This window comes from Stegastes partitus, unplaced genomic scaffold (genome assembly GCF_000690725.1).
Source record: "Stegastes partitus isolate 25-593 unplaced genomic scaffold, Stegastes_partitus-1.0.2 Scaffold15, whole genome shotgun sequence".
NCBI classification, from domain to species: domain Eukaryota; kingdom Metazoa; phylum Chordata; class Actinopteri; family Pomacentridae; genus Stegastes; species Stegastes partitus.
Genome location: NW_007577746.1, coordinates 714763 through 739903, shown reverse-complemented (window position 1 = coordinate 739903; position 25141 = coordinate 714763). Strand labels below are relative to the sequence as shown.

The window sequence follows — 25141 nt, the reverse complement described above, 5'->3', positions numbered from 1 at the left end:
AGTGTTCAGTAAAGTGGAGCTTCATGCCAAATGTAGCCATAGCAGTGCTCCAACTAAGAGTCCTCTAACAGTACCTGTTTAAAAAAGAAAAAGTGCTTTTACTTCTACAGCTGAAATAGCTCCCACCTTGTAGCTCTACAAGTGAGTGTGAACACAAACCACAGCAGAACCAAAAGGTGTTTTTCCTTTGCTCTGTCCCAAAACAGCTGAACTAAAGTGCCCTAAGAGTTGCTGTGTTCCTCCTCAGGAAGAGAACTGGGCTCAATGATAAATGGGAAAAAAAAAAAACAGACTTCCTGCTTGTTTCTCGTTGCTGCTGTAACCATTACACTGCAGTGAGTTGAGTAGATGTGCATTATGGAAGAATGAGAGTTAAAAAGAGCAGCGCTCCGCTGATGTCTGACCACTGGAGCAGGATCACTGGTTTCCTCTCAGAAAACACATTCCAGCACCGACAAAGAACAAGTGAGAGTGTGTGATTAACGTCAGCAGCTGCAGTCAGCGTGGGTTCACTTTGATTTACTGGGTCAGAACGATGGGCGCTGATGGTGAGCAGGAACGTTTGAATGTTCACAAAATGCTGCATCCTGGGACACAAGAGACTGTAGTGATGACAGGGATTCTTTTTTTCATGATGTTGACCCAAAAACAATGAAAAAAACAAAGCAAGAGTGAAGGAAAACACCATCATGTTAGCATCTTCCACCTCGATGTGGCTGAGCTGCAGCAGAGTAGATGTGCGGTGTGCCGTGCAGCAGGTATGGTGGGACATCCAGCAGCTGGATCTCATTACACAGTTTCCTGTGACGCTGACAAAGGAAGCGTTTTTCATTTTATTGGAGTGCAGTCACACCCAGCTCATTGCGAGCCTCTAGGTTTAGTGTGCCAGTGCTGCTCGCTGCATGTCAGACTCCAAGCACATGATCTGGATTAGCTGCTGCCATGCACATGCTGAATACTTTGGACTTATTCACACACTCACTTTTCCTGTCAGATCTCTGGTTCTGATCACTCTTCCTTTACCTCCATCTGGTCTTTTGTTTTTCTCCTGATTTTCAGTGTCCTCGTTTTCTCACAGTTGTTATTGTAATCAGAAAACCTGGACAATGTTCCACTGGGAATGTATTTTACTGAAGCCCATTTGACCCGTAGCTCTCCGTACTGCTACACTGCTCTATTTAGTTCAGCACAGTACACGTTCTAACCATGTGGGAAAAAAAAAACTCTTTTGGGGGAAAAAGCAGCAGAAGCAGTGAACTCTTGTCTCACATGTGAGGGCTGAGATCCAGCGGTGGGGTTTGGTCTCTCTGAATGTGGGTGTCAACAGCGCCTCCTGCTGCTCAGACACTCAACATGCACCTGTTGAGCTGAGGCCTTGAGGAATGAGAGGCATGTGAAAACTGTCTGCCCAGGTGGGTTTCTCCCCTCCATCTTGTTGTGAACTGTCCAGTGTTGGTATTGTACAGGAACAGGGGTACAGCTGTGTCTGGGATGTTCCAGTATTCTCATTACTGTGGTCAGATTAGAGGACGTTAATGAAAAGACTTGAACATGTGACTTTGAGCTTTGGTTTATTTTCCCTCTCCTGTAACAGTGAAACAAGTTTAATCAGTTAGCGTGCGGTTAGCACCAACCACCACAGTTCTCCTTCACTTTCTGCTTTCTGTGAGTCCTGCAGCGAGACGCTTTATCAGGATTTATTCCTCATTCACTCAAGAATTTAGGTGCTTTACAAAACCAATATTTGCAAACTTATGAAGTCCTCTGATACACTTGTTTAACATGTACTTTGTCGTTCCTGACCAGGCTTTGTCATCGATTACAGTGATTACACTATTGATTTAGCATTGATAAAGTTACTACGTGAACCGAGTGTTCATTCTGCGGCAAAAACATCGCTTCAGCAGCTATACCTTTAACAGGGGGATGCAGATCTCTGGACTATCGATAAAGCAGACAGAAATGTTGATAAATGGGCTGTTCGTCAAACCCTGGCATTCTCCGTGTGTGTTGGTGTGTGCGTACCATGTGTGCAGAGCGACCCGCTGACGGATGAGGAAGATGAAGAGATTGTCCGGAGGGTAAAGCGCAGATCCAGACGGTTATCTCACAAACTGGTAAATGCTGTCCTTCTGCCTGGGCTCAACAGTGGGACTGATTAACCCACCGGTGCACTTTCTCCTCCACCCGTCAGTCTGCTTCACACCTGGCTTTAGAGAGGGTCACACACAGAGGCAGCTCCTTCTCTTCAACATCTGAATGTATTCTTCCTCCTCTTTTCCCAGTGTTTGAAATGTGTCTTCATACATCTGTCATCACAGGGACTCATCACGACTCCATGTTTATTAGAAACCCACCATCTTTGCAGTAATACATGCTGCATGATGCACTTCATTAAAATGGGTGCAAACACATTTTAAGAAAAAAATTGCTAAGAGGTGTTTATAGCCAGAGGTCGCCTGTTAAAATCCCTGAAGTATAGGGGTTGAATGTCCAATCAGATACAGCTTTTGTTTTACTCCTAGACCTATTTCAACTTTAATATATGTAGGCCTAATAAATTAACAATACAGTCGTGACTCGATAATCCGACACTAAACGTTAAACCTTCTTCGATGTCGGATTGTCAAGACGGAGGTCCAGATACAAGGAGGGCTTGATGCTGGAAGGCTCATTAGTTGGTAATTATTGTTCATAGTTGTTATAATAACTAGTGTATTGTTAGAACACTACGCATGGCTGGATTTCACGTCTAACTGACCAGTGTGTGCACGTTCCGACCACTTCCACCCCGGGGCAGCGCTCTGACGGGGTGGAAGTGTCCAGAACACACAGGCAGTACTTGGCTGCTGATGCTAGTTTAGTTAGCGCTCACACTTCTGTTTCCTCCATCGGTGGCGGCGGGGGAGTGGCAGATACGCTCCACCGTTACCATCCATGTTTACTTCCATAAACACTGAGCACGCTCGCTGCGTGTGACGTCGTCGTGTCCTCTTCTGCGCATGCGGGACACTTTTGGCTCGTATGAAGTTCACACAGCAGATCACATACAAGTCGCATTGAACTGGAAACGTGAAGGAAGTCACAAAGAAATCCTCATTGAGCATCAAGTCCTGCAGTGTGAACGTAGCCAATCTGTGGGATTGTTCAGTCAGATAATACGCCGTCATCCTGATTGGTGACATTAAATGTCATGTCGGAGTCACAATCCAAGGCTGTCGCTATGTTAAGGCTGTTTTTATGGGTTCTGTTGGTTTTTCCTAGAAACCTGTCAGATAGCAGGTTTAGGATTGTTAAGGGTCGGATTATCGAGTCACGACTGTATTTAATTTAACTCAACTCACTTCATTTTAAACACCTTTTTTTTGAGTCAACAGGGTACAATTTAAACTAACACAGAGCGCATCACTCCTTGAGCTCGCTACAGTTTCTCTCGGTGGGATAATGGAATAAAATTAGAATTTATTCTCCGTCAATACTGCACCTCAGCCTGACCTCATCCAGTGGCTGGCAGCAGTCTGTGACTAATCTGTAGCACACAGTATCAACAGTTTCAGGGTGACATAGTCCTTATTTTATATTGGTCCAGTGATTTTTTTCCTATTTTTCCATTAATTAATCTGTCAGCTGTTTTACTGATCAGTTGGTTAATTTAAGTGATTAATTTTCCTCTAAATATGTGATTAACCAATACATTGACGTTCATTTTATTTTTAGCTTTATAGGCATATTTAGCAGCTACAGGGACAAACATATTAAAATGCTCTCTCATGAATGAGTAGAGAGCACTTTAAGGGCTTTGGCCTTTTCTGACGTCACGTCTTTCAGAACAGCTGCTGTGTGTTTTCTCCTCAGGTGTCCACGCGTTGTCCATCCATGATCTGTACAAACCACATTCTACTTCTGTTATCAGTCCTTTGAAGTCATCTGATAGCCTAGAACCTAGCCTAGTCTTGAGAACCTTTTACTGTGACTTAAGTGAGACTCTGCTGCAGTTGTCTGAGCCTGTAGCACTGAGTGAAGCTGACCAACGGCTGAATACCAATGAACTGAACCAATGTGAGCAAATGTGACTTCTCTGTCAGAGAACCTCAGGGCTGCATTAACACATCGGCTCCACTGCAAGACTCAGCAGAGGTCTTTTTCCATTTTTCCTTTGTATCATTAAGATTTTAACGCTACTGCTACTCATCTATCCAGAACAACCACACCACAACGTCCAGCAGGAGGAACTAATGTAAGCCACAAACCAAGTCCTGCTCTAACCCTGTCTGATGCAGCCTCTTGGTCGAAGACTTTTCATTTCAGCTTTGACTTGTCCATCCAGGCAGTTTGTAGAATCCCTCAAGAAACTGTCCACTCACTCCCACCCATTTAAAACCTGTAGCTCCAAGAGGAACAACTGGCACAGCATCTTCCCAAACCCAGTAAGGACCTGTCTCCCAAGCCAGTCTCTCTGCTCGACACTGCCCGGCTAAAGGTCAGCCTTCTGTCTTCCTCGTCTATCTGAGATCTCTTTTACACAGAATCACGTTTGATCTTGAGTTTTTGATTGTATGTCCAGGTGCCAGAATCCTCACTGCACCATGACACACACTCATTCAGCTCAGAGGTGATGAAGCACAGGGGGATGGTGTATTTGAAGGTCGTATGCAGGCACTTGAACATGGATCTAACCCTGACCAGCAGCCTGCACACGGCACACACTTACTTCTATCTTTATGAGGACACACACCGGTGTGTATTCCTGCCTTCCTTCACCCTAACTCCAACCTAATTCTAACCTGAACATTACAAACAGTGTGAACCCTTGACCAGCCCTTTGACGGTGTCAGACAGCGAGCGTTGGTCAAAATGTTCTCAGTTCCAGGGTCTAAACATCCAGTTGGCCCTCACAAAGACACACAAGCACAAACAGTGCAGTAGTTAAAGCCAAATGCTTTTGTGTGTTTAACTTGAGGTTTGTAATCACTGGTGTTGGGGTTCTTAGGTGTTGCATTCTTCACCTGGTTCTGCTTTTCACCAGCTGTGTAGTCCATGCATCGTGCCAGTCCTCCGTCAGGCTCTGTAGTGGTTCAGACACCAGCTACATCAGAGTTAAACAAAGCTGAGTCATGTGAATCAGACGGACCAGCACTGACCCACTATGATCCATTTCAAATGCAGCTCTCTGTTTTCTTCTGTTTGTCATGTTGAGCTGCTGACGTGTCTCTCCTGATGCATGGGCTCCACATGCCTTTCAGTGTGAAGGCAGCGGTCGGGCCTCACTGTGAAAGCAGACGGGTCGACCGTAACGCCGGCAGTCAGACTGTGTCACCACATGGACATGTTTTCTACTTTCTGTCACAAAGCTGTTTGGACACGTGAATGAAGTCATGATTTATGTGCTCAACAAAGGTGTCAGTAGAGACTAAAGCTGATATTACATCTTAATATGAAGGACCTTCTAGCAGGTGAAGCACATGGCACAAGAGCTGCATCGCGTACCACAGTCACAAAAAGAACAACGGTGTATGAACGTCTCCAGTAATGAGTGATGTGCTCCAGTTACCGCTTCATGCTCAATTCCAGAAGAATAATCCAGTTTTATCGGTTAATGTGTTCATGCTACAGGGTGGCCACGCTGCTCTGCTACCCAGCATGCTGCAGTTCCCCTCTTCAAACACAGGAAAGCACACTTAGAAACAGCAGCTGCGTACAGACTATGCTGTAGCGGTGATTATTCCCGAGGTGTGCTGGACATAGTGTGTAAATATAGCACAGGAATCCTGGAGATACGAGGCCTTTCTACTCTGTTTGGTCTCTGCAGAGATTCTCCTCGTGCAGTCGCTCCTCGTACCAAACGTTTGTTTTAAGGCCCGTTTATCGTCCTGGCACATGCACAGGAGGCAGCTTTCAGTGCAGTGACGTAGATGGATTGGCCTTTGTTTTCCTCCACCTGAAGTAAAATGACAATTTCAGTATGAATAGTAACAAAGGTTTATGTATGCATGTGCAAAACTACAGGGTTACACTGGAAAGTCCAACATGGAGAAATAAAAAAGGCTCATGTCAGTAGCACAGCTCCATAAAGAAATCCACATTCCTATCAAATCCCTTCACAAAATGAAAAAGCACAGAGCAGCTAAAGTTCCCTCTTTTCTCCTTGTTGTGCAGTTCCTTTGGTAATAGCTCTAACTTTTATGAAAATGGAGCAAATTCACTGCACAGCACTTCACTTGTGTTTAAAAAAATCTGGATTTTCATGAAGCAAAGCAGCATAACGTAGCATTACGTAGTGTCATGGAAGAAAAGCATTTGTTAGAACGAGTTGAAGAATTGTATGTATGTTTTTTGTTTTGTTTTTAAAAATGCATAAACATGGTGCAGGAGCATTACAGATCATTACAGTGTTGGGAAGAGAGTGCTGGTGTCAGGTCTGTGGTCTGTACCGGCTTTTTTCTCAATGTGGATATTAAGAGAAATAAAGTTGGGTCCTGACAGCATGTACACTTCAGGACAGAGTTTGGATCATAAAGCAGAAGCCGTTATGTGGTAGATGCAAGTAGACATAAAGGGTCTTATACCTGTGTGAGGTTAAATGTAGCTCGTGTAGGCACAGCGTAAGGCTTCGGATTAATGTTGTGTATTTGTGTCGGCGTCTCAGGAACCCAAGCCAAGTGCAGAAGTAGGACAAAGACAGAAAGTCACAACTGTAGGACCAGCAGATAGGGTGCGTAAGGACACATGTGCAAGCAATCATCCATTTGTATCGAGAACAGCAACGCTGCTTTTTCCTCATGTGTCTAATAATCTAGTCTGTGTTTTGTACAAGTCAACGGGTCTGACTGAAGTGCAGATCCCACGGCAGGCTGCAAAGCCACCAAGGCCTTCATCCTCTGTGGTCCCTCTCACCAAAGCCAGCCCGGTCAGCTTTCGCCATGTATGCGATATCTCACCCATCAAGAGTCAGAAGTCAGACCAATGTGGATCCACGCTGGGCGGCAGCTCTGCAGCAGGGGTACAGCTCTACGCAACCATCTGTGGTGGCAGGCTTTCCTTCTCTTCTCAGTGTTTCTATTCCTCACTGCTTCTCACAGACACTTGTGTCTGAATGGAGCTTTGTTTTGGTCGAACCTTAAAAGTCACGTTCTGTACACGTCTATGCAGTATACTGGTTTCTGTGAACTGGTCAGTTGTGTGTTTGTATGTGCAGCTGTTTGTGCGGGAACAGCTGTGTGACAGCTGAACTGAGGCTGGTCAAGCATCCTTGACCCACAATGACACACAGTGTTTGTGAGCAGGAGTGTGTCCCCCCAGACGTCCTGCTGACACACAGACAGAGGCAGCAGAAAATCACCAGCTTTCTGTCCACATGCAGCCCTGTGAGGACGCCGGGCTGTGCAGCTACGCCCTCCAAGGACGTGTTGGTCAGACAGGTTGGACTGAACGTTGCAGGGCAGAGACTGGGATCTCACTGAGTGGTTTGGTATAGACATGGTGGTGCTGGACGTAGTCACGTGGTGAGAGGTGTTAGTATCAGCCAGAGGGCCCTCTGCTGGCTCAAAGCCTGCAGCTACAGGCGACTCGAGTGAACTGAAGTTTTTGTTTGGAATCTGCTACAAGTGTTGTGGGACGAGAAACTAGCTTCCGTGCACTGGTGAGATGTATCGTCGTGTAAATCATGTTCACCACTGTCTGTTTTGTCTGTGCAGGTGGAGAAAATCGCAGCCAGTGACCAAACCCCCAAAGTGGAGGAGAAGGATGTTCTGAAAGAGCTCTTCTCCAACGACATAAACAGTCCAACAGGAATCTCGTAAGTAACTAGTGTTCATTTGTCCTATCGCTTAGCTCACAGGTTGTTCTTACCTGAAAAGACAAAACACTAAGAGTCACACTTAGAGTTTTAAGTTTTTGTTTTGTACCTTCCAAAACATGTATATTTTCCACATCCTAAATGCTAAGAGGACTTCATATATATATAAAATCACAGTCTGGGATTGATTAGCAACAACTCTCAATCTGATGCATTGTTATTTTTATGCAGTGTCATGACCTTAAAAAACAAAAGTGCCTCAAAAATACGGCCATAAAATCATGCCATGTTGAACTAATGTAAAGTCTGAACTCACAAGAGACGGATTGTAAAAAGCCTGATGAAGCAGAGCAACCGAGGCCCAGATCTTCCGTCCTGTATTTACCTTAATGCAACAGCTTCATTCATTCCCTACTTCACTGCCTCAGTTTTGGCTCCGAGGACAACCTCATGGTCCCTGCTGACACCTTCGCCCCCTGTGGTGAACCAGCCATAGCAACGGCAGCTGTGTGAATGCACCGATCCACTTCTGACATCTCAGATCTCATCTCTGTTTTCTAAATGTTAAATCTATACAGCTCACTGCTTGGAACTCATAAATAAAGTGACATGAGATCAGGAGATTCTGAGCTAAGAATTGAGCAACATTCAATAAACTGCTGCGCTGCCAGTTGTAGCAGTTCACCAGTGATGTCAAAGTGTGAGCTAGGTCATAGAAATGAAACCAGTCGTCATAATGAAGTGCTTTATTTCAACTGATATAGATAACTATTGATCATTTGAAAGACGATGATGGAGGGCAAAGGATAGAAGAGGCTTTCAGGAACAAGAGGGGAAGCACGCTTTTAGATTGTTCATGGAACCAGACTTTGCGTTTTCATTGTGGGCCTTCTCTGTACTTGGTTGGTCGTCCTGTAACGTGGTGGCAGCGTGGCTCAGAGGAGGTCGGCCCGTGTTACTGCTGAGGTGTTACTGAAGCCTGGCTTGCTTTGATGGCGGCCTTCAGCTCATCTGTATTTCTGGGTCTAATGTTTCTCATCACTTCCTGTACAATAGCCCATAACCAAAGCACAGTAGTGTCAGCAAACCATTTGGTTGTAGTTTGGATACTGTGGGGAGGAGTTCAGTCCTGCTAGAAAAGGACGTCACCATCTCCATGAAGCTCATCAGCAGATGGAAACACGGCAAACTGTAAAACCTCCAGGTAGACTCTGCGTTGACCTTGCCTTGATAAAACTCGGTGGACCGACACCAGCAGATGATGTGACACCAAATATCATCACAGGCTACAAACACTTCACTCTGGACTTCAAACACCTCCGATTCTGAGCTTCTCTCGTCTTTATCCAGACTCTAGGATCTTGATTACCTGATAAAATGCAAAATTTACTTTTATCTAAAAAGAGGACTTTGGACCTCTGAGCAACAGTCCAGTTCCTTTTCTCCTCAGCTCAGGTCAGATGCTTCTGACAGCTCTGGTTCAGGAATGTCTTGATATTAGGAATGCAGCGGTTGTAGCTCCTCCTGAAGACGTCTGTGCTCGGTGGCTCTTAATACACCAGCCTCAGTCCGCTGCTTGTGAAGCTCTCCCAAGTTCTTGAATCAACTTATTTTGACGGTCCTCTCAAGGTTCTGGTCATCCCTGTTGCTTGTGAACCTATCCCTAGCACACTTTTCCTTCCAGGAAGGGAAGTATTCTGTGTGTACTGAACTAAACTAACTCACTCAAACTCTAAATTCAATATTCCTATATTGCTAGAAGCCATATTCATCCAAATTTTGACAAAAAAGACTTGAAATATTTCACTTTGCCTGTTAGGAGTCTGTAACATATTAAATGTGCACTTTCTTAAATAACTGATGAAAAATAATATAATATATATCATAGGTTTTTACAATGTTGTATCTTTTTGGGATGCTCAAGTCTGTCCATATCAGTACACATACTCAAACAGAAGTGTGTTTTATTCATTTTTCATAACAAATGGGTGAAACGTTGTGGTTCAGCACTAACTGTCCACCTGTGGAGTGTGTCAGGGTCCAGGTCCAGTGCAGTCTGGACTGATGCTGCTTCAACAAGTTTCTTTCTTGTTGAGAGAATATAAACGGAGACATCGGGTTCAGTGAGGAGCAGTGATGTGATTTCCTTCCTGATAACACAGTTCAACATGAGCTAAAGGCAACAGTGCCAGTCCCTGGATGGACGATGTGCTGTTTGGCAGATGAACCACTTCAGGACTCTAATGTGTGTCTGTTGCAGGGCCACCTGTCGAAGGCCCATCCGAGGAGCAGCCGGTCGCCCGGTGATTCCCAGCGACCTGTGGAATGACGAAAACCGCATCCTCTCTCCAAAAACCAAGACGAGCAGCTACTCCTCCTACACAGAGCACCAGGCTGTCAACAGAGTGCCCACCCTGCCCCCCTCCACCTCCACCTCCTCCTCCTCCTCCTCCTCCACTTCCTTCACCTCCTCTAACTCCAGCTCTTCCTCCAGGCTCCTGTCTGCAGCTCCCCCTGCAGGTCAGACCAAAGCAGTGCGCCGCAGCATGTCCCTGTGGATAAAGCTGTTCCTGCTGGCCATCGTGGCTACTTTTCTCTTCCTGGTGTATCAGGCCATGGAGACCAACTCCATCAACCCATTTACAGGCCCAGACACAGAAGTGGCCAGCGGCAGCGCGGCGTAGAGAGTCCAGGAAGAGGCTGAGGGGGAAAGAGAAGCATGCCTGCTTCTACTTTTTCATTTTTTTGTGTGAATCTACATTGTAGCCAATTTATTCTTACCTCTGAGGCCATCATCTGTTTTGTCCTCATTTTGTACTGTTGTTTTTTTCCCTTCTCTTCTGAATCCGTTTTCAGTGAGCCCCTAAAGAGAAGTGACATAGCCATTTCAGTGAGACTCAAGGACCTCCATGACACGTTGTTTTGGTCCATCCTTGACCTTGGACCTCAGGTTACAAAGAAGCCAGCCACTAGTCTACTTTAGGACACACGCAGCAGTAAGACATATGAGGACTCGTGATTCTTTTTTTTTTTTCCTTTGTTGTTGTTTTGTTGGTTTTAATGTCATACTTGCATGGTGCGTTTGTTGGTGTGTTTGTACTGAATGTATGGTTGAGATTTATTTTTTTCACACTTTGCCTTAGTGTCTGTCTCTGTTTGTCATTAACAGTTTTAAAGATGGAGTCTGAAACTGTAATTTTGTTTTGTATTTTCGACCATCTTTGTTAATGAGACAGAGAGGCTTGTTATTGTAATCCAGAAGCTTCTAAATCTTCTTAAACCTCTTACACCAATATTTTTTTAATGTTCTCTTATAATAAAATGGAATGTCCTAGCGTATTCTACTTAATTATGTATTCACTGTCTGAAATATTAAGTATCCACTCAATAAACTATAATGTTGTTACTGTACCTGAAAGAGCATTTTATTCATGAGCCAGTCCTTAGTGCACTTTCTTTTTTTGTTCCAGATTCTGTTGGAAGATCAGAAACTGTTTGTTTGATTCAGTTCAATTCAGTTTTATTTGTATAGCACAGTTTACCACATATGTCATCACATGGCGCTTAACATGATAAGGTACAGACCTTACAAGTTTATAAGTTCATATTATCATAAAAAGAAATGCTCACCGGCCTTCAGCGGTATCCAGCCATACACATACAGGTGCTTCACAAAGTATTCAGGCCCTTTTCATTGCTGCACACGTTTTAATTTTAAATGGACATACCATGATGGCCAAAATTATTACAACACTTAACATATTCAAGAGGTTTCAGTTTTTGTGGATTTGGCCATTAAAATACCCATAAAACAGATGAAGTATCAAGTCGAGGTGCTTCGAGGAGCTGCCATCACAGGCACAGAACTACATTCGGTTCATCGAGGACTTCCTGCAAGTGCCAGTGAAGTGGGTGGGGGTCGGCAAGTCCAGAGAAAGCACGATCAAACTGTTTTGATCCGTCTGCAGTGTCCACATCCTCAATGTTGGTTTGGGTAGTAACTTCAGGTTTTCAGAGGGGTTTAAAATATAAACTCTGTCCTAAAGGCCTCATCATTAGGCTCTATAAACCATAGAATGGAACCATCACAAGGAGGTTTAGGGTTTTTTTCCCTTTCAAAACACAAGCTAGGCCTATTTCACTGTCAATGTCACACAATCATGTTTCTTCATCCATCCATCATCTCTACACCTTAATCCTCACCAGGGTCATGGGGGGCTGGAGTCTATCCCAGCTGACTCAGGGTGAAGGCAGGTTCACCTGGACAGGTAACCAGTCTATCACAGGGCTACACTTAGAGGCAGACAACCAAGCACACTCACATTCACACCTACGGACAATTTACAATCACCAATTAACCTCAGCATGTTTCTGGACTGTGGGAGGAAGCTGGAGAACCCAGAGAGAACCCACGATGCACGGGGAGAACATGGAGACTCCACGCAGAAAGATCCCGGGTGTCCTCACCTGGATGCCAACCGGCGACCTTCGAGGCAACGGTGCTAACCACTGAGCCACATGAAGCCATCACAGTTCCATCACAGAAGCCAAATTACTTGTGTAATCATTATCAGGTGTGATTACGGTTAAATTGGTGGTGATGCCAGAGTCTGTGTGACCAGAGAGGTTCTTCTGACTGTACAAAGCCTGTCCGGCTCATTAAGTTGTTTTGATCGTCTTTTTCAGATTTATGCCTACAGCAGCTTAAAATCATTTCTTTGTAGAAGCTTCGGCTGCAGTTGCAGCTTCTCGTCTACTTGGGTAAGTTTCTACAGGCACTGGACTCCTGGATTTGGGCATTTTATCCCTTCCCTTGCAGAAGATCCTCTCAGCATCCATTACACAAGATGGAAAGCTCCTGAACTGTGTTTTAAAGAGGACAGTCAGACACTTGCCCTAAAGCTTGTGTTGTTGTGGCTATATGCTTTGGGTCATCGTCGTGTTGCATGGTTAACCATAGCCCCCTGCCAGAGGGGAGTGATTGGAAGAGTTTGTGTCCAGGGTGGGAGGGGGCACGCCTCAGAGTCCTGGAGGTGTGCAGGTCCTGGAGGGAAGGCAGACCGCAGCCAATCGCCTTCTCGGCCGAGCGGATGTTGAGCTGCAGTCTGGCCTTGTCCTTGGCCGCAGCGTACCAGATGGTGATGGAGGAGGTGAGGATGGACTCGATGATGGAGCTGTAGAGGTGCACCATCATCCTCAGTCATAGAAGGTGACTTTGGGTGCATTTGCAATAAATCTGTTTCACTGAATTATCTACAGGCTGCAAGGTGGAGCAGTTGGTTAGCACTGTTGCCTCGCAGCTAGAAGGTTGCTGGTTCGTGTCCCTGTTGGGGGATCTTTCTGCGTGGAGTCTCCATGTTCTCCCCGTGCAGCGTGGGTTCTCTCCGGGTTCTCCGGCTTCATTAAGGTTAATTGGTGATTGTAAATTGTCCGTAGGTGTGAATGTGAGTGTGCTTGGTTGTCTGTCTCTAAGTGTAGCCCTGTGATAGACTGGTTACCTGTCCAGGTGAACCTGCCTTCACCCTGAGTCAGCTGGGATAGGCTCCAGCCCCTCATGACCCTGGTGAGGATTAAGGTGTAGAGATGATGGATGGATGAATTATCTACCATCCAGTGAAAACCTCATACATCTGAATGTTTTACAATCAAGCCTATTCTGCTTAATATCCTGTAAAGACAGGACGACATACTGGCACAGTCACAGAGTCAAAGGACCATTACGATATGTTTAAAATGTGTGCTTTATCCAGAAGGCTTTTAGGTTCTACTCTTCGACTACAAAAAACAACTGAGCTATTTAAACATGCAGCTCCGAAGTGTCTTTATGTAATTAGATGTGATGAAGTAATTATATCAGTAAATACAGACAAATGTACAACTATGACGTTGGGAAATAGTCCCACACAATTTAAAGGTTTTGCTTAATTGTAATGAAATATTTAATCCTGCTTATTTTCACAAAACACATTTATTGTAGATCACTGATTTAATTTCAGCCATTTTACATCAAAAATATCTGTTTTCCAAAGTGTGCATTTATTTTACAAATGCCAGTTTTCATCACTTTATCTTTCAGAGCAGTTGTGTGAACAGCTGTGTATTTATTCATACAGCACTCAGATCAAGTGCTGATCTAGGTCTGGAGAAGGACAGGTTGAATACATGTTTGTCTGCATTTATTTATATAATTATTAATTTCACAATGTCTCATAGCTTCACAGTGGCTGATCGTCAATATTGCACCAAACAGTTTACCGGAAGCAAATATTACAATTATTTCATGTCAGCAACATGAGCTGTTTGTGAAAGACAAGTGTGCAGAAGTCTTGTTTATACTCTGCTTTTATCATACTATGAATGCTTCTAGTCTACTTGGAAGACTTTATTGTGTTAAGTAGGTCACATCTATGTGTTCTGTTAACACACACTACTGCCGAGCATGCACACTATTGCCCTGACAGCATAGCCGCCGCATGGACGTGTACGAATGGATCCTCGCAGACTTGGGACGATGATGAAATTTATGTCATGTGGATTCTTGCATACTCAAGAATGGAGGAAGCATAACGCCGGCCTTATACTTCAAAGCAGATGCGTAGTTGCGCAACTGCAAACAGCTTTAGACACTCACAGATATGTCTCTGTTATTAGGCTGGCATTAGACTTCCTGCATCGCTGACTGTGCGTACAGTGTAACACCGATGGTTTGAGTGGCATAAAGTTAATTTGCAACTCAATATTTGTGGTTCTATATAATTATGTTACAAGGTCAATAGTGTGCATGTTTGGCAGGAGTGTCTCTGCATGGAATAGGTCTCCAAGCACACTACAAAAGCAATAGATCACTATTAGTATAATAACAGTGACTACGTCTACTCAACTTTCCGAGTGTGAGTCAGCGTGGGAAAGTAGAATCCAGGTTTTGTTTTGCTTTCTAGTCTGCTTGGAAGATTCTGTTCTCATAAATATGCAGTAGCTTCATGTCACGCAAACCCTCACAAACTCGGAAAGTATAACGGCCCTAATCAAACCTACTGAACTTGTGTCACCGGAACCATTACAACTATTTATTTTAATGGTTTGCGCTGTGCAAGGATGCGATATTTGCCACTGCTCCAGGTGAGGTGCACGTGCATCACAGCGTACCGTTAAGCGAGTTCACGTGCCGCAGCGTTCCAGCTGAACTTTGAGTGCTTTGAGTGCACAGGAGTCAACATGTTGAGCTTCACCCCCGCATGCTGTGACGTATGCTCCCACGGCCAATAAAAAGTGTTGTTGGTGTTTGCAACAAACTGGGAGCTTCCCACTTGAACGGATGAGGTCACGTAGTCCTGCTGAAGTTCTGAAATTTCCACCCATTCTGAGCACCGAGCCCAGCAGCAAACCCAGCGGAGATGCACAGAGCAAGCTGGGTTCGGTGTTAAAGGGCCTTCACACCGGCCATGGTGATGTCTATCAACGGAGATATTCTGGTATGTCAGGCCTACATGACGCTGCACTGCTCTCTCAGTTTTCATTTTCCACATTTGTCTACAGTCAGTTTTTGCTAACAAGAGAAGGAGCAACCTTCACCAGTGTTTTATGGATACCTGAATGCAGCCACATCCAAACCCCCCATCAGGTGTCACCAGGTGTTTTGTGATGCCGCAGGTTATCTCTCTAGAGAGGGTCTTTAATCTCAACCGCATTACTTATGACAAGAATAGAAGCAGCCGCCAACAGGTAATCCACTTAGTGCTCCTCTGGCAGTTTGCGGTTAGGAGTCCGAGTCACACACACCTCACTCCTGTTTGCTGAGACATGCACACACCAATTACTCATCTGACAGACACACACTGAATGAGTTTGAAGAATTCCCTCTGGTAGAAGCCCCGCCCCCTTCACTCAGTCCTACATCAATTCTGTGATTGGACGAGAGGTGTTGATTGACAGCTCCGGGACGTTTTCTGACCGGACAGAGACGTGGACGGACCCGCCCCGGATTCCTGGTGACGTCAGGAAAGGACAAATCGATTTACCGCGAGGTCATTCAGCCTCTCCGAGCAGCCGGTGAAGCTCAGCGGAGGCGCCATCTTAAGACACTGACACAGTGAGTAGAGCTTTTCTCTCAAAACACCTCAAATGAAATGATACGTTTCCACTTCTTTGTGGATGGCGTGTTTCTACAGAGCTCGGTCTCCTGTTTGCCTTTCAGTGTCTGCGATCTTTATCTGTAATGTGAAGGGAGAACATTCCACCTTGGAGCGGTCACGTTAGCTTACATTAGCATAGCAATTTAGCATCACCTAGAGCAGAACACGGGAAATGCTATATGAATAAGTGGGCAGACTGGAGGGGTATAAGCGGCTAACAACTACCCAGGAACCTGTATGGACATTATGGGATAATAATTGTAGCTTCATGAGAGGTGTTCCTTCAGCAGGCTAAGCTAATTATTTCCTGTTCATTGAGACGTCAGACTAAGCTAACCAGCACGTGACGCGCATCTCTCAGTCCGGCTATCTGCCTCGGTGAGGGCAGATTCTGTTACCAGTTAGCTCAGGCTAACGTTCTGCTAACTTGTTGCTCATTGCAGCGCAGCTCCGCCGGCAGGCAGGACAACACCATGTACCCGACCGCTTTGACGCAGCTGGCCCGGGCCAACCCGTTCAGTGCCCCCCTGTTCTCTCTCCAGAAAGTGGAAGAACCCCAACAGAGCCTTCATGGACAGAGGACCCGCACACTGGCAGCAGCCGCAACGGCAGACGGTAAAACCCTGCGAATAGTCCGCAGGCTCGCTCAATGGCTAGCGTTAGCCGCGTTAGCGCAACCGGCCAAATTCGCCTGGTTGTGGCTAACTTTACTCCGTATGAAATGTAGACTTACGTATTGTTAACCACACGAGTCTATGTGAGCGCTGCATGTTGTTAGCGGTTTGTAATATGAAAGAAGGTTATGAATGTAGGAGCAGTTAGCAGCTAGGCCTTAGCTGCACACAAGTCGCCTGTGGAGGACAAGGAAGGACAAAGTAGCACCTTGCCTTTGCACTGCAGCAAACTGTAATTGGCATGTCGCACTTGTTTTTAGATGCTGGATTTACGGTGGATGGAGCGGATTTAGTGAAATATCGGTAATTAAGTTACGTAATTGTCAACGATCCACAAAAGCGAATGACCCCTGTCTGAACCGGCCAGGGCGGGGGGCAAGAACAGATAGTCCTGAGTCGGAGTGTTGATGACACGTTGTAAAAACTGTTACTAAAATCAGTTTGACTTCATACAGCAGCACCTATCTTGTTTCAAAAATGTCAGATTTTGCTCGTTAGGTCAGCAATGCAATTTGCTAAGCGGTTTCCCCAAGCCCATTAAGGCCCAGCCACAATTTTATCAGCTTCTTCACCTCTACTTGCTAACACAGTTCATGGCCAACCGTTTAAAAAAAAAAAAAAAAGGTCATATGGTGCTCAGTATGTTCCAAAGATTAAGCTGAGCATTTATTCTTCAACAAAAGCCTGTGGATCAAAGTCCCTTGAATTTATAAAGATAAAGATAACTTGATTGATCCCACAGTGGGGAAAGGTTCACTGTGTTTGTTGGTGGAAAAAAAGAACAAGTGCAGCAGTAACAGAGGTGCCAGTGGAGTCTATAATGTCTATTATGGGTTGGATGGTTTGGTTTTGGTAACTTGGTTGGATCAAGTTTGGAAGATTAGAAGAATTTTAAAAGGCTTATATTCAGACATGTACTGGTTCAGAAGTTGAGCTCCATCTGTTGCAGAGGCAGGTAAAATAAGTTCTCCCCGTGTTAGTTTTTTGGCTTGAGAGACATCGGAAAAACATTTTTCATTCAGGTTAGTTTTCCAGACTCGTACCTAGTAAGACACCCAAAGGCTCAAAGTTTACTCATTTCTAAGCTCACAGATACCCTGCTCCTAAAGTTTCACCTGTGTTTCTTCAGAGGGAGACAGTTGTGAGTTCGGCTCTCAGAAGTATTTCGTCCTGTGTGGATTTGGTGGAATTCTAAGCTGTGGCACCACACACACAGCTGTCGTTCCCCTCGATCTGGTCAAATGCAGAATGCAGGTCTGTCTCTGTGGCTCGGTGCCATTTTCTTAACGTCACGCCTCACCCACCCATAACCGTGTTTGTTGACTATATTTTTTTTTCTGCACCAATTTGCATGGAGGAAATAGCACCAGCCCCGTTGTGGTGAAAGTGGTGTCATCGTTTAATTCCCATGATTCTAATGTGTTGGAGTGATCATAACATGGTTGCATGATTCTGCACCAGTGTTCCTGTGTGTAATCATATCAGCCCGCCTCGCCAACCCCCGCCTCCAGCCCCGACTCAGTCCACGGTAGAGGACTCGTGTAGGTGAAGGTCAGCAAAAGTCAGATCTGAGTGAAAATGTCTTGAGTGCTGACCATACCAACTGATGTCAGTGAGGGCTGTCTGAATGTACAGATGATCCAGGAGATATGCTATAAACTGGTAACTGTCTGACAGCTGTTGTTTCTACACTCAATAAATGACATTCGTCTTGTACTTTCGAATGAGAACGTCTTGTTAAAAAGTCAAGAGTACATTGACCAAGTGTGGGTATGGTGAAGATAAAGAAAACAATGTGAATGAAAATGGTATGTAATATGCCTTGTTTTAAATTTGTTCTTTCTTTAAATGATTGAAGATGTTTGATAGTTTGTGTTTTAGCCAATTAATGACAATACGCTTAAATTTGCTCTCCTGTGGAAAACTTTCAAATCATACCATAAGTTTTTAGTGATTCCTTACTTCTATGCAGCCAGTCTTAACTGCAGCATTGATGATATGTGTTATTTGTTAAAGGATGAAACCCGTGGCTGCAGGAAGAAAATCTAAAAGCTTGTGTTATGATTTGCGAAGGAGTACGCAGTGATTTTAATTTATGAAATTTGAATGGTGTAACTTGTAAAACACCTGAGGTCCTTGAAGACTCTTACTGAAATCACCTATGTGCAATGATTTTTGTCAACCTTTGGTGGGCGATCCTAATGAATGATGGCATGTTAGTGGAAGTCATCTATGATGGAAGAGACTTGGCACTGAAATTAAACCACAGGACATGGATTCAAAGCTGTCCTCAAAAATGTGGCAGTGCTCCTACTGCAGTGGCAACTCTTCTGTTATGTGGCTCTAGTGTGGTGTTGATTTTTGTCCTGTGCTGCATGTGACCTTGCATGTTGCATGTATGTTGTGTGTCCCCTCCCTTCTACCACAGAGGATGTCAGCTGCGAGTTTGGCTCCTCAAAGTACTATGCCCTGTGTGGCTTTGGGGGTATCCTGAGCTGCGGCATCACACACACAGCAGTGGTGCCCCTCGACCTTGTCAAGTGCCGTTTGCAGGTTTGTATGGAAGCTGAACCTTACATTAGCAATAGGTAGCCAGCTGCTCCCTCAAACTCTACAGTCTCTATTGACTGATACTATGAGTAAGTTCCAAAAACATCTTACGGATTGTTGTGTAACCCAGCATTTAGAAATGCATTTACCTGAGCAAAAGCTGGCTTCCCAAAGCACTTGGACACTTTATATATAAAATTAGATTTACAGAGGGCTGTACTACGAAGCGAGATCAGTGGGTTAGCGAGGTAGGTTGAGCCTAAAGCCAGAGTTTTAAGTGTCATGAAGGTGGCTCTATTTTTACCTGGCTAGATCACCATGGTAACTGATGCTGTGGAGCTAACCTGGTCAGGAGCAGGTTATGTTCAGAGATTGGGATTTGAATTGGCTGTAAGAAGCATTTCCTTTTTACTAAATCATTTCCTGACTATTCTTTTGTAAACAATACAGCCTCTGAGCTGAGGGAATGTGTTTTATCTGCAAACATGCTGAGTTGTGTGTTACTATCATCACTGAATGAAGCCGTGGAGTTACAGTATCACACGTTGTCATGGGAACCTGACATGTATTTAGTTGGCGATTCATAAATCACATAAATATGTTTGTTTGGTCCTGATTTACTGTCAGCTGATAGAAAACAGATAAAGTGTATATATTCTACTGGTATTTATTACAGAGAATATTCAGTCAATATTAGTTTTGCTTTGATTTGGACAAAAGTTCAACTGATCTCCTGCATTATGGGATAGTGTTGAACCTAAATGCACCTCAATGCAAGATCATGGTTAAATGTATGAAGTTTAAAATTTCATGTGCAGCTGCCAGTTGGGAATAAGTGGCTGCATTGATTAGTAAAATAAAAATACTATGCACGTTGAACAATTTCTACCAGCATTCCTGTCTTGCATCATTTGCAGTAGCGGTGGTTTTTACCATCATAAAATGTTCTATTCCTCATTGTTCTCCATTAAAACAACCTGCTGACTGAAGCAACACCATCGTTTGTGCAGGAGAAGAGTCACGTGACGTGTCAAACGCCTCCTTTTATGTGAACGGGCACAGACTTTGAAACAGACAGTCTGTGGTGATAAAGCTGAAAAACACCTTTGTGATAGCTGTGATCTCTGGCTTGGGCTTTAGTTTTCGTCGAGCATACTTACACAAAGAAAGCCTGGCTAAATCAAAACTTGCTTCGTAGTACAGCCCTCCGGTTGTTGTTGGGACACATCTGTCACTAGTTATTCCACAGCCTTACATATCTGACTGATCAGACATATCTGCCTTGAACGGATCCAACCCACGTCCCAGAGCTGCAAATGGTTTGACATGCATGATGACTATGGCGTTTCTACTCATCAGGTGAGCCCCGATAAATACAAGAGCATCGGCAATGGCTTTGCAGTAACCTTGAAGGAAGATGGTGTCAGAGGACTGGCAAAGGGCTGGGCCCCTACCTTCATTGGCTACTCCATGCAGGGACTCTGCAAGTTTGGCTTTTATGAAGTGTTCAAGATCTTCTACAGTGACCTGCTGGGAGAGGTGAGCTCCACATCACTGTTAACACTTTACTGCTGTGACCAAGCGGAATACATCTTTCTATCCAGTTGAGTGAAGTGATGCTCTGGCAAAGTAATTTGGTTTTGTCTAAACTGATACTACATTTGATAGTGTTGAATTTTTAAAATTTGTTTTAAATATATAGAGATTTTTTTATTAGAACTAATATTTATTGATTCTCCTCCCTTTACTCACTGAGCACAACACAAACAGTTTGGCATTAAGGACATGGATGTGAGAGTCCAAGGACCCGTGCTGCTGCTGGTTTAGGAATGTTTTCTGAGCGCACTTTGGGCCCCTTAATAGCATCAATAGTGGTACAATTATTAGTTTGATTGTGGCTACAGTTCACCATCTTGTAATCGCTGCTTCCACCAGAATAAAGCACCATGTGACCAAGCAAAAGTCATTTAACACTCATCCTACACATTAAACTGAGCTCAGTCATTTGGCCTCCCCAGTCACCAGATCAACATCCAGCAGAACACATGGTTCACAGCACAAATGTGCAGCTGACAAACAGCAGAAAAAGCCTGATTCCTGATGAGGTGCTTGTTAAGTGCATGTTTTAAAGCAGGTAATGGTTTTATATAACAGTAGTCTCTTTTAAACATATGGCAGAGAAATAGTTTGTCACAAAGGCGTTGCTGCTGTAATGCCATAAACCGAGCTATGTATTGACCTAATGGTGATAATTTAAAGGGCTCCAGGCTGAAACCATTTATAGACTGCACGTCAAAGTGGAGAAAATTAGGCCACCACATCCAGACCTGACTGATGTCTGTTCTGTCTGACCATTTGTTCTGTTCTCACACAACAGGAGAACACCTACCTGTGGAGGACGTCACTGTACCTGGCTGCCTCAGCCAGCGCAGAGTTCTTCGCTGACATTGCTCTGGCTCCCATGGAGGCTTGCAAAGTTCGTATTCAGACCCAGCCGGGCTACGCCAACACCCTGAGAGAGTGTGCCCCCAAGATGTTTGCAGAGGAGGGGCTGTGGGCGTAAGTGTGCTCCCGCTGACAGTTCCACTGCATGCACTTTCACTGTCAGTAAGTCGTTTACAGTGGCTGCAGTGGTCACTGAATAATGAATCTAAAATCAATGTAGGCTAACACGCTCCTTAGATCCACCTCTAGAGGGCGCTGCTCTGTGAGCAGAGCTCCTCGGCAGCTTTATGGCTGTACAGTTGGAGGTGCTTGAGTCATTGGCGTGTCAGAACAGTCTACCTGTCCCCCAGCCCACCTGCAACACTGGCAACCCTGACATCCGACAGGGAGCTCCCAGTGCTGCAAGCCTGGGGGGCGGACACCTCACAGTCACTGTACAGAGCTGGAGACCCTGAAACGTGTGGAGTAATGGACAGCTTATCAACGTTTTGTTTAGAATTAATGCATTATTTTCTTTAAGCTGTTAATCACATTTCATGTGTGCATTTTGGTTGTCTCGTTCCACCTCTCCTGTCATGTTGGCCACTGAAACAGCATTTTCAGTTTTGCGCCGTTTGCTTTGTCTGTACATGAGGAAAGAAAAGCCCCTCAGTCACCACTAAAACATGGATATACAAATCTTCCTGTATAGTGTTCCTTTGAACATAATATACTGTCCATCTTTGTTGTCTAAAGATAACCTTAGCAAGATTAAAATACTGACATTTGTGAGCGTGGATATGGTGAAAAGCGAACCCAGTTTTTAATTAATATGCTTCAGATCTACAGAATGTAGTCTTGGGAAAAGAGGATAAACACTGGTCCTCAGAGGTGGTTACAGTCTGATTTATCTTTGCATGAGAACTCTGTTGAATGGATGTGTCGATGCTTCAGTGCTTGATGCCTCTGTGTGAGCTCATTTCTTTTGTCCATCCTGTAACCTCAGTTTCTATAAGGGTGTGGTGCCGCTGTGGATGAGGCAGATTCCCTACACCATGATGAAGTTTGCCTGCTTCGAGCGCACTGTGGAGTTGCTCTACAAGTACGCTGTTCCCAAACCCCGCAGTGAATGCAGCAAAGCTGAGCAGCTGGTCGTCACCTTTGTGGCTGGTTACATCGGTAAGTGACAGAACACAGTGCGCTACTGCTGGGATGTTTGGTCGTCTGTAAATACTATGCAGCCACAGATTGGCACTGCCATCTGACACCAGCACATCAAACACTTGGGTGAATAGTGTTGTGAGTCACACTGAGCTACAGGTTCCAGTTTTCTGATGCATGTTTTCTTTGTTTGCAGCTGGTGTGTTCTGTGCCATTGTGTCCCACCCTGCTGACTCTGTGGTGTCTGTGCTGAACAAGGAAAAGGGCAGCACTGCTGTCGGGGTCCTGAAGAAGCTGGGACCCAGAGGTTTGTATGGACACTAGTTCACAGAAACTTTAAACAGTATCAACACGCTCCTTAGATCCACCTCTAGAGGGCGCTGCTCTGTGAGCAGAGCTCCTCGGCAGCTTTATGGCTGTACAGTTGGAGGTGCTTGAGTCATTGGCGTGTCAGAACAGTCTACCTGTCCCCCAGCCCACCTGCAGCACTGGCAACCCTGACATCCGACAGGGAGCTCCCAGTGCTGCAAGCCTGGGGGGCGGACATGCAGCTGGCTGAACATGTGCTCAGTTCCCACTGGAAACTGACTGCAGTCATCCAAGTACATCTGAGCTAGACATTAGCTTTAGCTTTTAGCCTGTGATCTTCCTGATATGACAGGTTGGACCTGTGCAGCATGATGCTATGATTCAAGCTGATTTGTCAAACTATTGTGAAGCAGCTTTGGTCCTTGTTGCATGTGGAGGAACCAAACTGCTTTACAGTCCTATTACAGTCACATGAGTTTGAATAGGACGTATCCGTGTATATCGATTTTTTTCTTTATTCAGTGGGATGACAAACTGATATTCAGCATGCATGTTGTCTCCTTACTGTAAATGTGTCCGTATGCCCATATCTGTTTGGTCGTGTTTTCTACATACAGTAGAAAATTAAAATGTTTGAGAAACGAGTGGTGAAAGATTTGCCTGAGTCCGTTGCAGTGAACATGAGGTCTACACTGCTGTTCACTGTGAGGCCAGGAATGTGTCTGATTCCAGTATTTTCTCCTCCAGGTGTGTGGAAGGGTCTGGTTGCCCGTATCATCATGATTGGTACTCTGACCGCCCTGCAGTGGTTCATCTACGACTCTGTCAAGGTCTACTTCCGCCTGCCCCGCCCCCCTCCCCCCGAGATGCCAGAGTCTCTGAAGAAGAAGCTCGGCCTCACAGAGTAACGCCCCCCAGTTCCTCCACTGAGCTGCAGTCTCCAGAGCAGATGCATCTGAATCCCCCCCAACTTCCACAGCGCACACAACAGTTTTCTATATTTATGTCCTGAGCTCCTGCTGCTCTGCACAGAGCATAGGGCTGCTACTTCTCATGTATATTTTAAAACAGAACAAGGAGAGAAGGTGGAGCTGTGGCTTTTGGTTGACCAAGAGTCTGACAGAAAATATTCCTCTGTAGAAACACCAGTCTGGTTTTATCAATTCCTGTCATTAGAATATGTGGAAATTCTAATTAAAAATGTTTCCCTGGAAAACACTGACTAACTCTTCTGTTTGTTGTTGTTGTTTTTGCATTTTTAGCAGGTCAGTAGTTGGCAGGTTTTCAGCAATATTGAGGTAATGCAGCATGTGTTCTGTACAGATCTGCAGCCAGTAGTACCAACTGTTAATAAAGCCAATTAATTTGGTTTTATGAATCTTCTAGTTTATTTTAATACCACACAATGAGTTTGGATCGATCACAGAAACATCTGAAAACTCAGTGAGGTGCTTTTGTTAATGGCTGAAAACATGTCAAGTGTAACAGACTAAATTAAACTGTCCAAGTGTAGCTGTTTGGGCCTTTTTAGGACTTCATGGTGACTTTTCAGGCAGAGAACCTCTTGTACCACCAGGTGGTGTTCTTACTCCACTGGTACTGTGGAGGACAAGCCATGCCTCTTCTGATGAGCTGAGCAGGACACGGAGTAGACAAATGTGCTAATTTAGGAAAGAATACATCCTGCAATACAAGGAACATGCCTGCATTCAATGTTTTATAAGTACAGAAGGTGTATTAGTGGGATGTATGAACAGACGGGTGGCAGAAGAAGAAGCTGAACCTGTGACTCCTCCAGTGAGACCATCGGGTGGCTCAGTTTGATGTTGGGGCTGTTTTGCTGGTGTGGTTTGGTCTACTTTTATTCCCTCCAGAGGGAAGGATCACTGCAAATCTATACACAGCTGTTCAATGAGTGATCTCCTTTATTTTAGGATGAAACATTTCTATCCTGATGGGAATCGTCTCTTACAGAATGACCGCCCCAATCCACAGGACACGAGAGCTCACTGAATGCTTTGAGTTTGAAAATGTTCGTATGTTCTGACCTTCGGCCACCAGATGGGAACGTCTGAGGGAAGCTTGGGACCAGTGTG

At 44.8% G+C, this 25141-nt stretch overlaps 2 protein-coding genes across 3 annotated transcripts in view; both read left to right on the top strand.

The window, feature by feature from the left end:
* Positions 1-10888, top strand: part of tmpoa (thymopoietin a) — a 37761-nt gene extending 26873 nt beyond the window's left edge. Inside the window, exons 5-6 of the mRNA XM_008290304.1 lie at positions 7695-7795; positions 10056-10888. Coding sequence (XP_008288526.1) covers positions 7695-7795; positions 10056-10479 — 525 coding nt within the window. The 3' untranslated portion in view covers positions 10480-10888. The remainder of the gene's footprint in view (positions 1-7694; positions 7796-10055) is intronic.
* Positions 10889-15822: 4934 nt separating this feature from the next.
* slc25a3a (solute carrier family 25 member 3a) lies at positions 15823-24267 on the top strand. 2 transcript variants are annotated; one of them, XM_008290271.1, is made up of 8 exons: positions 15823-15884; positions 16371-16542; positions 19030-19154; positions 20511-20690; positions 21529-21710; positions 22582-22754; positions 22933-23043; positions 23793-24267. In XM_008290271.1, the coding sequence occupies exons 2-8, from the start codon at positions 16401-16403 to the stop codon at positions 23951-23953; spliced, it is 1074 nt and encodes a 357-aa protein (XP_008288493.1). In that variant the 5' UTR covers positions 15823-15884; positions 16371-16400; the 3' UTR covers positions 23954-24267. The 2 variants fall into 2 exon arrangements, with proteins under 2 accessions (XP_008288493.1, XP_008288485.1); XM_008290263.1 differs by lacking the exon at positions 19030-19154 and adding an exon at positions 17731-17855.
* Positions 24268-25141: the final 874 nt, after the last annotated feature.